Source organism: Syngnathus floridae, chromosome 15 (assembly GCF_059516105.1).
Source record: "Syngnathus floridae isolate MCC-2025c chromosome 15, RoL_Sflo_1.0, whole genome shotgun sequence".
In the NCBI taxonomy this organism is placed as follows: Eukaryota; Metazoa; Chordata; class Actinopteri; order Syngnathiformes; family Syngnathidae; genus Syngnathus; species Syngnathus floridae.
In genome coordinates, this window is record NC_142427.1 from 4,328,089 (window position 1) to 4,342,355 (window position 14,267).

At 40.7% G+C, this 14,267-nt stretch overlaps 1 protein-coding gene across 13 annotated transcripts in view; it reads right to left on the bottom strand.

Annotated features, from left to right (window-relative positions):
* The window catches only part of LOC148385953 (RNA-binding protein Musashi homolog 2), a 202,373-nt gene that overhangs the window by 152,358 nt on the left and 35,748 nt on the right, over positions 1-14,267 (bottom strand). For all 13 annotated transcript variants that reach the window (XR_015863269.1, XM_088399659.1, XM_088399653.1 and 10 more), the window contains exon 6: positions 397-489. Coding sequence is in view for 12 of the 13 variants with exons in the window: in XM_088399659.1 (XP_088255785.1) it covers positions 397-489 (93 nt within the window). In the remaining variant the exon portion in view is untranslated. The remainder of the gene's footprint in view (positions 1-396; positions 490-14,267) is intronic.

A 14,267-nucleotide genomic window follows, 5' to 3' on the forward strand; every position in this document is an offset into this window, starting at 1 on the left:
CCTGAAAGGATAAAAGTAAGAAAAAAGAAGATAACGCAAGAAGGCTAATACCTTTAAGTATATCTTCAGTGAAAAAAAAGTTTCCGTTACTGTCCAGTGTTGCGCTGTTTCAGTGCACTCTCGGACTGAGCTAGTATCGAACCAATACTATTATTAAGGCTGATAAACTGCTGTTAATAACATTACCGGGCTGTCTAGTTAATTTTTGGTTAGGGTTAAGGTGACAGTTTGGACTCTAGGAAAAACATATATTGCAAATGAAATTACATCTAGGAAACAAAACAAAAACAATATTGCAAATGAAGTTATCTTGGTTGACCAAAGCCAACAGATCAACTTTGAATGTTCCACTCAAATATGATTTTGCGACATGTAAATATTGATGAAAAGCCTTACCTTCCCAAACTGTTCAAAATACTGCTTCACATCTTCCACTACTGTATTGGCTGAAAGGCCACCCACGAATATTTTCTTCGTTCTTGTGACCATCTGTGAGAAAAACAAAGACATGATTAGTAAGATAAAACTTTGAATGCATTGCACAGCATCTTTAATGGGCGCCACGTCTAATAAAAAGGACACGGGCATTGTTGAATACATACACACAATAAAACCACAATTTAAAATTCTGTATTCGTAGCAAGCAAGGTCACAAGGCAGAACGCTTTGACAAGGGGTGGGGGCAGGGAATAAACACAGTTGTGTGATTCTGCTAGACAACATCCACATCTTATCCTCAAAAAGGTTTTGTCCAACAACTTCAGCCTTCATTTAGTAGCAACAAAACAAATTAATGAGTGCTGATGGAATCATGGTGCATTAAAGCCTCATTTAATTCCAAACAGTGACAATATGAAGGATTATTACCCACATCATCAACATTGCCTAAGAAAAATAAAGAAAGAAAATTGGAGGTGGAGTAAAGGTCGGGCAGGCTACTACAGCAAAAAAATGTTACACATTTAATACTATCAAGTGCGACAAACTGAAGGTGCCAAGTTCATAAGGAGGACAAAAAAAATTCCCCCCAAAAAATCCATATTCTCATTGGAGGGTCTTGGTTATCTCATTTTGCATACTTGGATTGTAAACTGAAGCCAATAGCAATACAGATCACGTTGACAACAGGGTGACAATATTAATTGCTCAGTGCGTGCTCATCACTACATTCGTCAGTATAAAGTTTGGTGTCATTCAACTTTCGGAAGGGGGGCGAAGCTAATCACTATTCTGTCTTTTGCCCCCCTTTGTAATACATCAACATGCCAAACGAAGAAGTGGTCGGTGGTGGCAGCTGCATCATCCGCCTCTCCCCTCCTCCTTGCCAACATCATCCCTCAGACCTTGGGGGTTATCAGCCTTGGATGCCACCGCCGGCAACCCTGGCCGGGCCAGACAGCTGCTGATAAGCCCACTGTGCACTGAGGATTTATCATCATCACTCACTTTTATCTTTGCAAATCAAGGTAAAATAAAGAAATAGATAATAAACAAGCCAATGCTCATGTTGCCTTGCCTCGCTACATCAGCTTTTTGTCCCATTTGCCTTTCCAGGCCGCCCATCCCCTGGTCATCTTTCCATCTTGTTCCATCAAACCCGTTCCAGCCTGTCAAGTTTTCAGCCTTGTCTCTCTCCTGAGAAGCTGATGGCATTGCTGACTCCTGCCCGATATAACACAATTACTTGTCCTGTTTTTTTGGTTCCCATGGTGACTGAAGACATTATGGCTCATGGTTCTATACTATCAAACTCAATTGGGAGGTTACTTTTTGTAAAGACATCACATTTGTAACAAACTCAAGTCCTAATTGTTTTGGAGCTTTGATGCAAATACATCATCTGATTTATAATCTGATTCATGTCGATGAGTGCATGAGGACGAGGGCGCCAGAGCGTTGTGGCCGTCGATGCTTCTCCTGGGGACAGCTGCGTTACGCTCCTGCCGCTGTGGGGCTCTCTGTTAAATGTTACATCCAAGAAATAACCCACCAAACTCAAATTGGCATACAATGTTCAAATGCATAATGCCAAATAATTCAAAATATTTGCCTTACACAGATTGTCCACCGTGCCAACATTAATAATATATTGTCGAGCAACAGTGTACATTTGTTCTTATAATTGGAAATACGGACAAGTGATGACTAGTCAGACAAGTGGAAACAGCAAAAGCCATGTGACTGAAAAGAATCCCTCTGTGAGATTCATCAGACATGACAAGCTGCAGCCTCCTTTCAGTATTACAAATTAGTGAATAGCCTTTGAAAGGTTTGTGTGCGCTCAAAGTGATATGAAGACGTGAATACTTTTCTTTTTTCCTAATCAGGGTGAAGCGATCCTAACCGAGCTGTGATGAACTAAACTGCTATTGTAAAAGTGCGGCTTCATCAAAACTGTGAACCGCCATCTGAAAGCAAGAACATGCACGTAATTGCCCTCTGATGGTTGTGAATGGAAACTGGAAGAAATGGAAACTGCTCCAGGTTGCATTTTGTGCCATTTATACGGAGTGTAAATAATGCACAACATTTTACATCCTTAGAATATTGAGCTGCCGCTTTGACTGTGTTTAATAACAGCGGGGTAGTAGAACTACTGTGGGTGCTGAGGAAGATGAAAAAGATAAGCCCGCAGCTGATATTGCAACACGCTATAATATTACTATTTGTAGAAATTCAGGAGCTCGACCTGTGGCGGCAAACAAAATTCAGAGCCTTCATGATGCACCGACAAAAAGCTATTAGTGTTTCTAACATGGAGAACACAAACCGCAAAGGGAAGCTGTGAATGTTATTAACTCCGCAAGAAGGATGAGGCGAGATGATTATAGTGTGAAACAGAATAAAATGGAAGACAGAAGGATTCAGAGACCAAAAAAAAGGCAACAACATATTTTTGCAAATCTCGGACAGCAGCAGTATGTTGTCTTTTCAACTCCATTCAGGACCACGTGGTTGACTGGCAGATGGTGCTAACGACATTTAGCAGTTTTCCTGGCAAAGGTGTAAGATGACACCATTTATGGCGCAAAGAGAGAAATCGCAACATACACTATCTATTTGGATATTCCAGATCAATGACCTACCTTTTTTCAACAACTATCAAATATATTATTACACAGACTCGAGATTCAAAGGCTGGATTTATACAAATTTTGTTCCTGTTAATTTGTATTATAAAGTATGACCTGAAAATATTAAAACATTTAGTAATGACCATCATTCAACATTAAATGGGATTTAGTTGGCCTGGATTGATCCAGTATTCAGGTGGTTAAATACAGCCAACCTTTGTGCCATCGGCAATCGTTTCTCCTCTTTACTGCTCTTTGCACCTCTAATGTAGTCCAATGTATTTTGGTCTTGGCTTCTGTTGGTGGTGAGCCACGAAGTCAAAATAGTTTGAAGCAAGATTCCATTTTTGTATCCCTACCAGGTGGTATTTGTTTAGTTAGTTGTCTTAAGAAAATGGGAAGAATCTGTGATATCCTTGCAAAGCGCAACATATCCAACGGACTTGCAGTTACAAAATAAATTAGCCCTAAATTACATGAGCCTAATAAAAGAACCACTCAAGATTGAGCACTACAGCTTTTTCTCCAACAACATTCGTAATTTGCCTTTAACACTCTGCAAATTAAAGTCTTGCTCCTAGAACAGTTAGTGCTTTATTTCCTCCCTTTTGTTTACAATGGCTGCCTTTTAGTCTGCCGGATGAATTGTCCCACCAAAATCTATGACACTTTATGATCTATGTTATGACAAGTATGATCAGGGGGCTAACAAAATCTTGGCGTGAATTAGTCAGACATTGCTGATATCTTATTGTTCCTTATTAAGTTTTGTTAGCAGATCTCACTGACCAGCCATTGCCCTCATAAACCTGCGTTGTTGAGGTCACCCATCAAGCTATGATTACAAGGTGTAAGTAAGCCTTTATCACGGCCCTCACCTCTTCCACATACAGGCTCATAAACAGTTGTAAACACGGAGGCCCACACAGGCTAGGGATTTCAATGTCGTTTCTCATCTCTAAAAATAATGGGACAGATAGCGAAAAGCCATCACACTTTGTTGCAGGAGCCACAATTGTTATGGTTCTAGTGCAGGGATATAATTACTTGCGTTCAGATCCCGTCTGCCGCCTCGCTCATAAGCAACCAGAAAGCACGAGAGAGCATCTGTCAATGCAATGCAGCATGATCAAAGCCTGAGACGACGTGCAGGCGCTCACACACATGCAGGCAGAACATGGCCAGGTAAACACTGCCATTGCTCATTTGCATCACTAGAACAGACCCACGAAGGGGGAGAACACAGCCAATAAATGACAAACACCGGCACAATCATGTCGGCTTTGGAGGCCTCTGTGCACGGGAGACAAAACAGAAGCATAGGAAAAGAGGAACCCCAGCGATTAAGAGCAACGGCGCCTTTGTCGAGCAACAAGTTCAAGACAAGGGCCGCCGCCTTTGTCGGGTTCCGGCCGTTCCACTTGTCCCTTTAAAAAAAAAAAAAGTGGTTCAATCTCAGCTCTGGTGTGCACAAATAGATTGGTAATTGCTTATTACAATACAATTAGAGCAAAGGAGATGAGGGAAGGAAAGATGCTTAGTGCAAATGTGGAGTGACAAGCCCGAGCAAGCAGACAGAATTACAGCGGCCATTTGCAGAATATGAGTGCGAGACAATGACGAGAGAGAGAGAGCGAGAGAGCGGGAGAGCGAGAGAGCGAGGGAGAGAAAGGGAGAGAAAGGGAGAGAGAAGGAGAGAGAGGGAGAGAGAGGGAGAGAAAGCGCAAGTATGGGGGGAGGGGAGAAGCTGTCAAGCACAGGGCAGAAGCTAATGACAACTCTGGCTTGGACTAGCACAGACATCTTTGAAGCGCCGCTCTGATCAGAGCTGTGATTGCCACTGCTGCAGGGCCACCACTCGGATATTAACCTACAGTAGAAGCCACTCACGGACCCGTTCCCGCCCGTACCAGCCACCTGTGGGACACGAGTCACGGACACACACGTTTGCATATGGCCTCGCTATAACACCCACTGCCAAGCCGAACATGGGGCCAGTTAGACGTGATTAGCTGCACTTCCCTCCTCAGCCCACTGCCGTTATGAAGATTGATAGAAGCGACTTAGAGCTGATTATATGGCCCTGGAGATGCATGGGCCTATAGCCAAACTGCACAGTGACGCCGCATTCACAATGAACGCAGCATGCCATCGCTATGCACAGGCCAGATATTAAGCAAACGTTACGGCAATACGTGGCAAATGTGAAATGGATGATGCCAGGAGCGCTCTTTGCAAACATTGAAGATGATGCTAATTAAATGCAAGCTTCTGGCCAGTTGTGGGAGGTTTGAGCGAGCATGCTATGGTCATTTCATGGCATTGAACATATCTATTGTGAACATGGCTGGATATTTCCAATTTACTGCACGGTTAGGAGACACGGAATGGCTTTACAATATTGAAGAGATCTATTTAACAGAGTGGATGCTGAAACTAAGCTCATTTGGACCTAAAATAATAAATGGAAATAAATGTGTTAGTGGCATGAACATTCATCTGGGTCTGTTTTATTGAATGGACCCTATCAAATTTATGATTTGATTCATGTTGAATCATATTACCTCAACCTAGGAGGGCATGTTTTCATGGCTGTTTGTAGGATTATGCAAAACCGAATTAAACGATTTATACTAAAACTCTGTGTCGGGGGGGGAGGTCAGGCCATATAAAAACTTAACTTAAAAACTTAAAACCTAAAACTATAAAAACATATATTTTGATGCAGATGGACAGAAAGGTGCAGATTATTTGTGTATTAATATTGTTCACTCTAAATGATAATGAAAGGAAAGACATTTTGCTATTTTGTTTTTCAATTTTTAGTATAACTTTTGATGACACATGCAGTTAAGAAGATGGTTAAGCACAACCAGCGCAACAGTATCGGTTTCAAGTAGGAATGAAATGTTCCCATTGAAAGGTGCAAATGGCAAAGTATAGCAATTCAATTCTTATTAGTTCTAAATTTGACAAGTAAAAGAGAACACTAAAGCTAATGTCACCGCAGTGTCGGAGCATTAGAAACATTACACACTTGACGGAATCTCTCCTGCAGCAGAGACGGCGTTTGAGTGGCAGCCTTTTCAATAAGATGACGCTCTCTTCCATGACGTCTGATATTGATAACAAAAGTTGATTTTCCCAGACTTGTGTACTGACAGTAAGCACTAGAGGGGAAAACAAATGGGATTTTAAGTTCCAATTACATTAATGGATTTTTGACAGGCACTCCAACAATGCACCTTACACATAAACACTCTGCCTCTCTCTGATAAACACACGCGCACGCACAAACGCGCGCACACACACGCACGCGCGCACACACACATACACACACACTCAGTGAACACAATGCAACTAATGATCCTGGATCAGCCATCTTTGCAATTGTAGTTGTGTGACTGACATGGCAACAAAAGGAGGAGAAGCAGATAAAGAGTCTGGAGATAACAGGAGAGGCTAAGGTCACATAAAAGAATACCTTTGTTTTGTTTTTTAAGCCTCTTTTAAAAGTGCACTCTCGAAATGCAAACCCAGCGGGACAGACATGCACTTCGAACAAAATGAACAGTATGAATCTGTTTTGTGTATTATGTATGAGTGTGTCATTCACTTAAATGTAATAGTAGTTGGGGTTTTTTTTTTCAATAAAATGCATTGCCATCACCTGCTTGTATCATTGTCAAACAGCAATCACCATCTGCCTCCAAATGCACAGTGATGCTGCAAGTCATAATTGAGTCTAGATTCAAATTGTACTTAATATCCTTTTTTTCGCCCACTTGACAGCAAACATGTAAACGTCCAAAAGTTACAGTAAACATTCCCTCTAAATGGAGACGGCATCATTGTTTATAAAAGTAAACGCAGCTGTATGTGACCAACACGTCCCAACCTTGTAAATCATTTACAAGTAAAACAAACTTCAGTCAAGTGTCACAATGATGGAAGCACAATTTATTGTTCTACAAAGTTCATTATGTGGATCATTGTGTTCCAAAACTAAATGCTTATAAGTGTGCATCATTATGCACAGCAGCCAAGGTCATCAATCATTCAACATCCTGACAAACAGGAATTCAACTTGGCTTCTGATGCATAGAGGGGCCTAATCCTTCAACGGTTCACCAAGACAAGATTGGCAAAGGATAGGCCGCTAAAACGACCTTTGGTAAATCAAGAGAGAGGTTGAGTACCGTGCAGGTAACAAGTGGCCACAAAAGAATGTTAATACGCAGACAGGTTTGAGCGTCACTACCTTTTTTAAGAGCTCTGTTTAATTCATGTCCAAATTGTGTGTTAAAGCTACCCTGCATGAATCACTGATTGTTTTGCTCTCTGTGATGAAGTTGAAACTACAAAGAGCAGAGGGGAACGTTTTAAGAGTTTCAAATAGGCAACAGAGTTAATTGCAGCACTCTGCTTATACTAAAGCTGCAATGCTTTAGAATGGTTTAATTTGAACAGTATGCTGAATATGTCTTTCTCATTTAGTGACATTGGATCGTTCAGAAAGCACGTAACAAGCCTGATCGGGGTTCACACTATCACAGCACAAAAGTGTTTGGTGTTTAAACACACAGTAACCCTTCTGAGGATAGAAAGAAAAATGTCATTCATGACATAATTGGGCTTATGCCGTGTATTATACCATTCTTTAATATCCTCTTTTTACGTGTATTTGAAATCTAAAAGGTTGGTGTAGCGGTAACTAATGTTCAGTGTCATCTCTGTGCTTTTACAGGATTTTGTTCTGGCAGCGCCTTTGTGACAAAAGCGGTTTTGTTCGCCTCACTTAATTGATGTAATTAATGCTCATCAAGTTGAGTGTTTGCCGAACAACTTTAAACCTAAGTCTCTAGGCTTCTCTCACGAGGGCAACTGTGAGAGCCTGAAGCACTTGAGGGTTTTTTTTTTTTTTTTTGGTCATGCTTCACGGGAACCTAAAAAATGAGTGGAATAATTTGCAGTTCTTCAGCAGGCTTGGAATAACTCGGCAGTGAGGCTCAACTTTGTCTGTCCCCCGAGCTGGACCGTTGTCCACTTACACGGACACCCCGCAACCGCCGCCGCTGTATAATACAAAATCATTTCGTAGCAGGTGATGCTTGGTAGAGCAAGCGCAATCATCTTGACTGGATGTCATGTAAAAGTGCCTGTTTACACTGCGGCTGTCTGCGTGTGCCGATGCTTCACCGCATGTACTGTCCTTGACGTTCCGAGCTCAAGCTGTCAGCAGGTGATTGGAGCAAAGCAGAAGGAGACTAGTGCGCAACATTTCGACTTTGAGGAGTTTCAAGATATTTGGCGCCCTCTTCTCGGGAATTAAATAAACTCCTCATGGCTAGTGGAGGCCGCAGCTGTGGAGTGAACAGCCCCCTGAAATGCCTCTCTCCAAAAACAATCTCCAGCATATCTCCAAATCTTCCATCTCTGCCCCCCGGGCAGGCAGTGGATGAGACCAAGAAAATCCTCTCACTCTCTATTTGTTGTGCAAGTTTCATTTCTTCCCAGGAAGGGGAATGGCTTTGAATATTCACTCATTTGAAAGCTGCATGTAAGACACTCCACAATTTTTCTTTGATGAGCTTTACTGAATCCTTCAAGGATACACCACCCAAATGTGAGATCGCTGGAGAATGACTGCATGATACATACTTATTGGTTGAAGAGTTAAACGCTGTGTTTTCGTGCAGCTAGAACACAACAAAGAAAAGTGTGACGCCATTCGGAATATGGATTCCTACACACTACCCACGTGCACCACTTAGAGCAATAAGCCACTGGGACATAATCAGCCCGGCCAGCTACCCCACCCACAGTGTAATTGACTCTTCAGCTAAAGCAGGGTGGTCGGCTTGACCCCAAACCTCGGGCTGTCATTCACTCCTGACCTACTGTGTCTATTCAGTAGTGAGCGCAACAGAGTGCCTCACCTGCCTCACGCTGACAGCTCAGCATTTTAAAGAGCAATAAGGGATACGTAAACAAAGGTTCACAGCTTCACCGGCTTTGCCGCTAGTCTGGGCAATATACGCGAGGTAAATCCAATACTGAGTGCATGATGACGGTTTTTTTATGTCCAAATGTATTTAGTCGTACCATTTTGGAGAAATTAGGGGAGGGACACCGTTCAGACAGCTAAGCAGTATTTTTGGTCCGGTCGGTACAGTCGATACCTGTGCTAAAGCCCACACTGATGCACTTTGAAACAATGATGTGCCCTAGCCCAGCATGGACTCACGAGAGCTTAGAAGTAAATCATTTCACAAAGGTAGAACACTTCTTTCATTTCAACTGTACTTTCACACGTGACAGTGTATTTTCACTTTCCGTCTGAAATAAAAGCTTTGAAAATGTTTTTCTTTAACAATTGTTGTACAACTGCCTACCCATTCAAGTATCTGTTGTGTTTAATGCATTACGGATGGCCATGCTACTGTAAGCCATGGGTTGATAAATTAGTGGCTAATCATTCTGAAGATTTCGTGAAATGGATCATCGTCAGAAAGAGAATCTCAGAACATGATTCAAGTTATCATGGATACAAATTTGATACTTTTTGAAATGTGCTCAGCTTCACTGAGTTATTAAAATGGTCAAACTAATTTAAAAAATATTCCCGTTAGCGACAACGTGTGCATTATATATTTGCAGGGACCAGACAGAGCGTCTCCTATGAGTATTTGAGTCATTAAAGCATTGGCGGCCACAGTGCTGTTTTATCCCTCGATTTAATGTCCACTAATATTAAAACAAATGAGAATGAAGCCTCATTTTTACAGGGTCATAAAAGCTTATCAGAGCTTTAGCGCAGCATTTGTCTGATCTTTTCTTTTTCCCACCTTTACTTCTATCAATTCAGTAGAAAAAAAAAAAAGTCACCCTTTTGTCCAGCAAATATTTTGACCTTTACAGAATGGCGTTTTAGAGGCTGCACATTTATGCCAACGTATCAACTATTCTTATTTATGAATTTGCTGCTTCTTCACTTTTCCTTTGGCCACGCTCCCTAAAATGGGAACGAAAACATCATTTACATAAATGCACATGGCAGTTGAACACACGGGAGGCAGGCCGACTAATAAACAGTCCACTGGGCTTCTTGACGGCTTGCTTTGGACAAGATGAAATTCTAGTTTGGATTTGACTCGTGCATGCAAGCGCACCAACACAAACATCAACAGTTCCGGACATGAGAAAAAGGAGGTGCGGGGAGAGTGTGTCAGATTAGAATACATTGCACAAATCTTCCACTGACTCTGGGAGATTTGGCCTCAGGCCATGTTCCGGATTTGGGGGAGTTCCATGTGTTACTCAGCACAGTTATAGAGATTATCAATACTGCTTCGCAAATTATGCCTGTTCTTGCTTAAAAAAATAACAAATAAAATAACAAAATATTGATGATAATAATAATAATAATCATAATAATAATCCATCCATCCATCCATTTTCTATACCGCTTGTCCCCACAGGGGTCGCTGGCGTGCTGGAGCCAATAATAATAATAATAATAATAATAATAATAATAATAATAATAATCATCATCATAATAATAATAATATTAAAAATGATTGGTTGCCAATGTTTTTTAGAAAGAGTACCCCAAGTTTCACAATTTCCCATCTTCCCCTCGGGGCAATATTTAATTTGAAAAATGCCTTGTTGAAATTAATTCCTTTATGCATATGAAATGTGATAATTGCTTTGAAATTCATAAAAGCTAATTACATTACTAGGGCATTCAAGACAAAAGGTTTCAAACACTTTGGCCTCCTCTGGCTCTAGAATTTATTTTATAATGATGCATTTGGACAAAAATTCTTGTTTAATCATCATTATTATTATTATAGTATGCACCAATAAAACTTTCTATCTACTGTATTTGTATCACGCACGCACACACACACACACACACACACACACACACACACACACACACATGCACACGCACACGCACACACGCGCACACACGCGCACGCACACACACACGCGCACACGCACACACGCACACAGCATGATTTCATGTCTGTGTGCTCCTTTGCCAACCGTCGATAGTGCAGATCTGTAGAAAACAGGCTTAGACACACGGTTCTGCACGAAAAACCTTCTTTTCCATGAGCTGATCCTTCTTTGTTCTGCATAAATGCCAATTACATAATTCTCTCTGGCATGCAAATCAGATTAGACGAGGCCATGGCAGATCACCTATACTGCTCAGTCTCGGGCTGCCTTCAAATCCCCAAGACGAGAATTTTTGTCCTGCTCATATTGATGCATTTTACTAATCTGGCTTTCATTCAAGATGCAACAAAGTACATATTTGTCATCATTTAAAAATCAATAATTGAAATGAATCTTTTCAACAGCACGGGCAAGCCTTGATCTCAGGTCCATGAAAGGCATTTCAGAAAGAGACACTTCATGCACGATGGTATTTAATAAAAATACAGGGAAATATCAAGGATATTATCAAATGTTAGAGATGTCCAGAAGTATACATGACATACAATATCAAGGGGATATTTGTATTCTGGGAGGAGACATTGACATTCAGCTTGTGGGCACAGAAGCCCAGAATCATGCTGGGGAAGGGATCTCATGCAAATTAGCAAATCGAAAGAAAGTGACACTTTGCTGCTGGCTGTAGGAAGTCATCAGGAAAAATGGTGCATAGTGCAGTCAGGAAAAACAAAAAAATTGGCTCTTCTTTGTGAGAGAGAGAGAGACTTTGTGTGTTCCCAGGGAACTGAAGTGCAGAACAAACCACAAGTTGCCTGATGGCACAAGACCCTTTGCAGTGTGAACTCTGAAAATACACAGACAGCTGGTGTAGATGACAGGGTTGAGAGAAAATCTTTTTTTTTTTTCAGGGGGTGCAATGTATTGCCCCCGAAAGTTTCTTCAAAGTCAGTGGACACTTATTCATATGCATTTATGTACAGTGAGCGTGCATTTGCATTCATCTGTACAGACTAAAGGAGAAGATTTTACATTTTACATCTGGTTACAAATTGTGGTTGATACAGTGGGAAAACAAGCAAAATGGGGCTGCAGGCAAAATTCAGAAGTATGCATAGTCGGAGTGCAAAGGCCAGAGAATAGATGAGCATGTTACATTTTGCGTTAATAGATGCATAGCCACATTCCTCCAGGCTATCTTTTGTTAATGCATGAAGCCGCACACAAGACCGCTGACATTAACTTGATAGTTAACTTCAATCTCAGCATGTTAAAATGTTAACTTGGAATTCATTATGACGACAAAATATGAATAGCAATTGTTTGAGTCGAAAAATGACTCATTGGATAAATTGGGGGGGATGAGGGGTATCGTAAGTGATACACATCAGTTGTTTACTGACTTTTATTGAGTCAAGGTGGCTATTGAACCCCCCCCCCCCCCAAAAAAAAGGATGCACAAAAAGTAGATACACAGAGTGTACCTTCTGCCATCTAATGGAGGAGCATTTCATTGTTCTACCTGTCACTATATGTCACTGGCGGTACGACGATATTTTTAGAATAAATGAATACATTAGGGACCTAAGTGTCTTGAGCGCCCAAGCAAAATGAATTACCTAACACGAGTAAGACAAAATATAAGCTCTCGCTTTGAGTATATTTATATCCAATGAGTGAGCATATGTCTTGGTCCTATATAAATGAATAGGCCGCAACACAAAGTAAACAACGTTGAACTGCAATCAGATGCTAGAATGGATATCATCATATTGTGCCGTTGTCCCTCCCTATTCTGTGACAAAAACAAAATGTGGTCAGAGAGCTAGAATGTAACCGAAAAGCAAAAACAGTCCACTTTAATTAAACCTCAAAATCATAGTTCATTGGATAAAGTGACTGGAGGCCCATAATTTGCTGTTTACTTACAATGCTGTGGTAAAATCAATAAATGCAGTAAAAGAGTAGAAACATTACATTCTGGTGACAAGACCCTCAGTGGTTTCCCTTCAATGAGGAGAAACTGCCAGCAGGTTCAGTCGCAGTCTATTCATTGCTACAGTTTCTGTTTGGGCTTTTGAGCCTTTTGAATAGAAAAAAAATAATAATCACACCCCAACAGCAGTTATTTACATCTATTATTATTATTATTTAAAATCAACGGTTTGCTCATTCAGATCCCATGCCTTGCTGTGATGCTACAACATACACACACTATAAACACACCTGTCACCTTCCCAACACAGCGCCGTTAAACTGAGACACCTTGGCTCTATACCTTGGTATCGTACAGTTATGGCTGCATGCAGCGTGACACAATTAAGCTAATTATGCATGTAAACTAGCTTTCCCACTGCTGTGTAGGTCTGCTGAGAAGGAGCTAAGCCCATGACATTGACAGCATAAAAGAAGCTCATGACAAGACAGTCACAGGAGCACCATAGCACGTACAAAAATAAGTGTTCTGACTTGCTGCTCAGCCCCGTATTGCTATTTAATTTGAGAAAATAAACACAACACTGTGGAGGAAATAAGGGCAACAAGGTAAGTGTCATTTTGTGAAATCTGGACATAAAATTGCGTTCATGTGAATTTAGCAAGGTTTATTACATCTGGGTTGTGTACCTACAGTCAGCTTGTATCAGGCAATCAAATAAAACAAGAGCTCCTTTTATAAACCAACACTGTGGCAGTAACAAGGGAGGGCCAAAATCCACCTGCAAATTTACACCTGGCCCATAACACAAAAATAATACTAATTCAAGTAATATAGAAAATATTAGTCATATCATATTAGTAATAGTTAATATTCATAATGGTAACATTTATGAATTAAGAGTTAGGTTTAGCAACAGGTGGACTTTTTTTCTAAAATGTCAAGGCTATAAATTACAACCAGTAAAATTTGTGTGTCATTACTAGAATTGCAAATTGTCTTCACTTTTAATACCTTTTTTTTAAAAATATTTGACCAGTTTTTAGTGCTCTGATTTGAAAACGAGTTATTTGTCAGTTTGTTTTGTAGCTTTTACTGTATATAATATGAGATGCTCATACACTTATTTGGGTTGACAGTCATAGTGGCCTTCCGAAAGAAGCTATGACTACACTGCGGCCTGCGAAAAAAATGAGTATGACACCCTTGCCCTACCAGCAAGTAACTTGTTTAAGAAAAATAAAAAAACTGAGAAACATCTGAAACACAGTTGTGTAGCAGATGTTTCT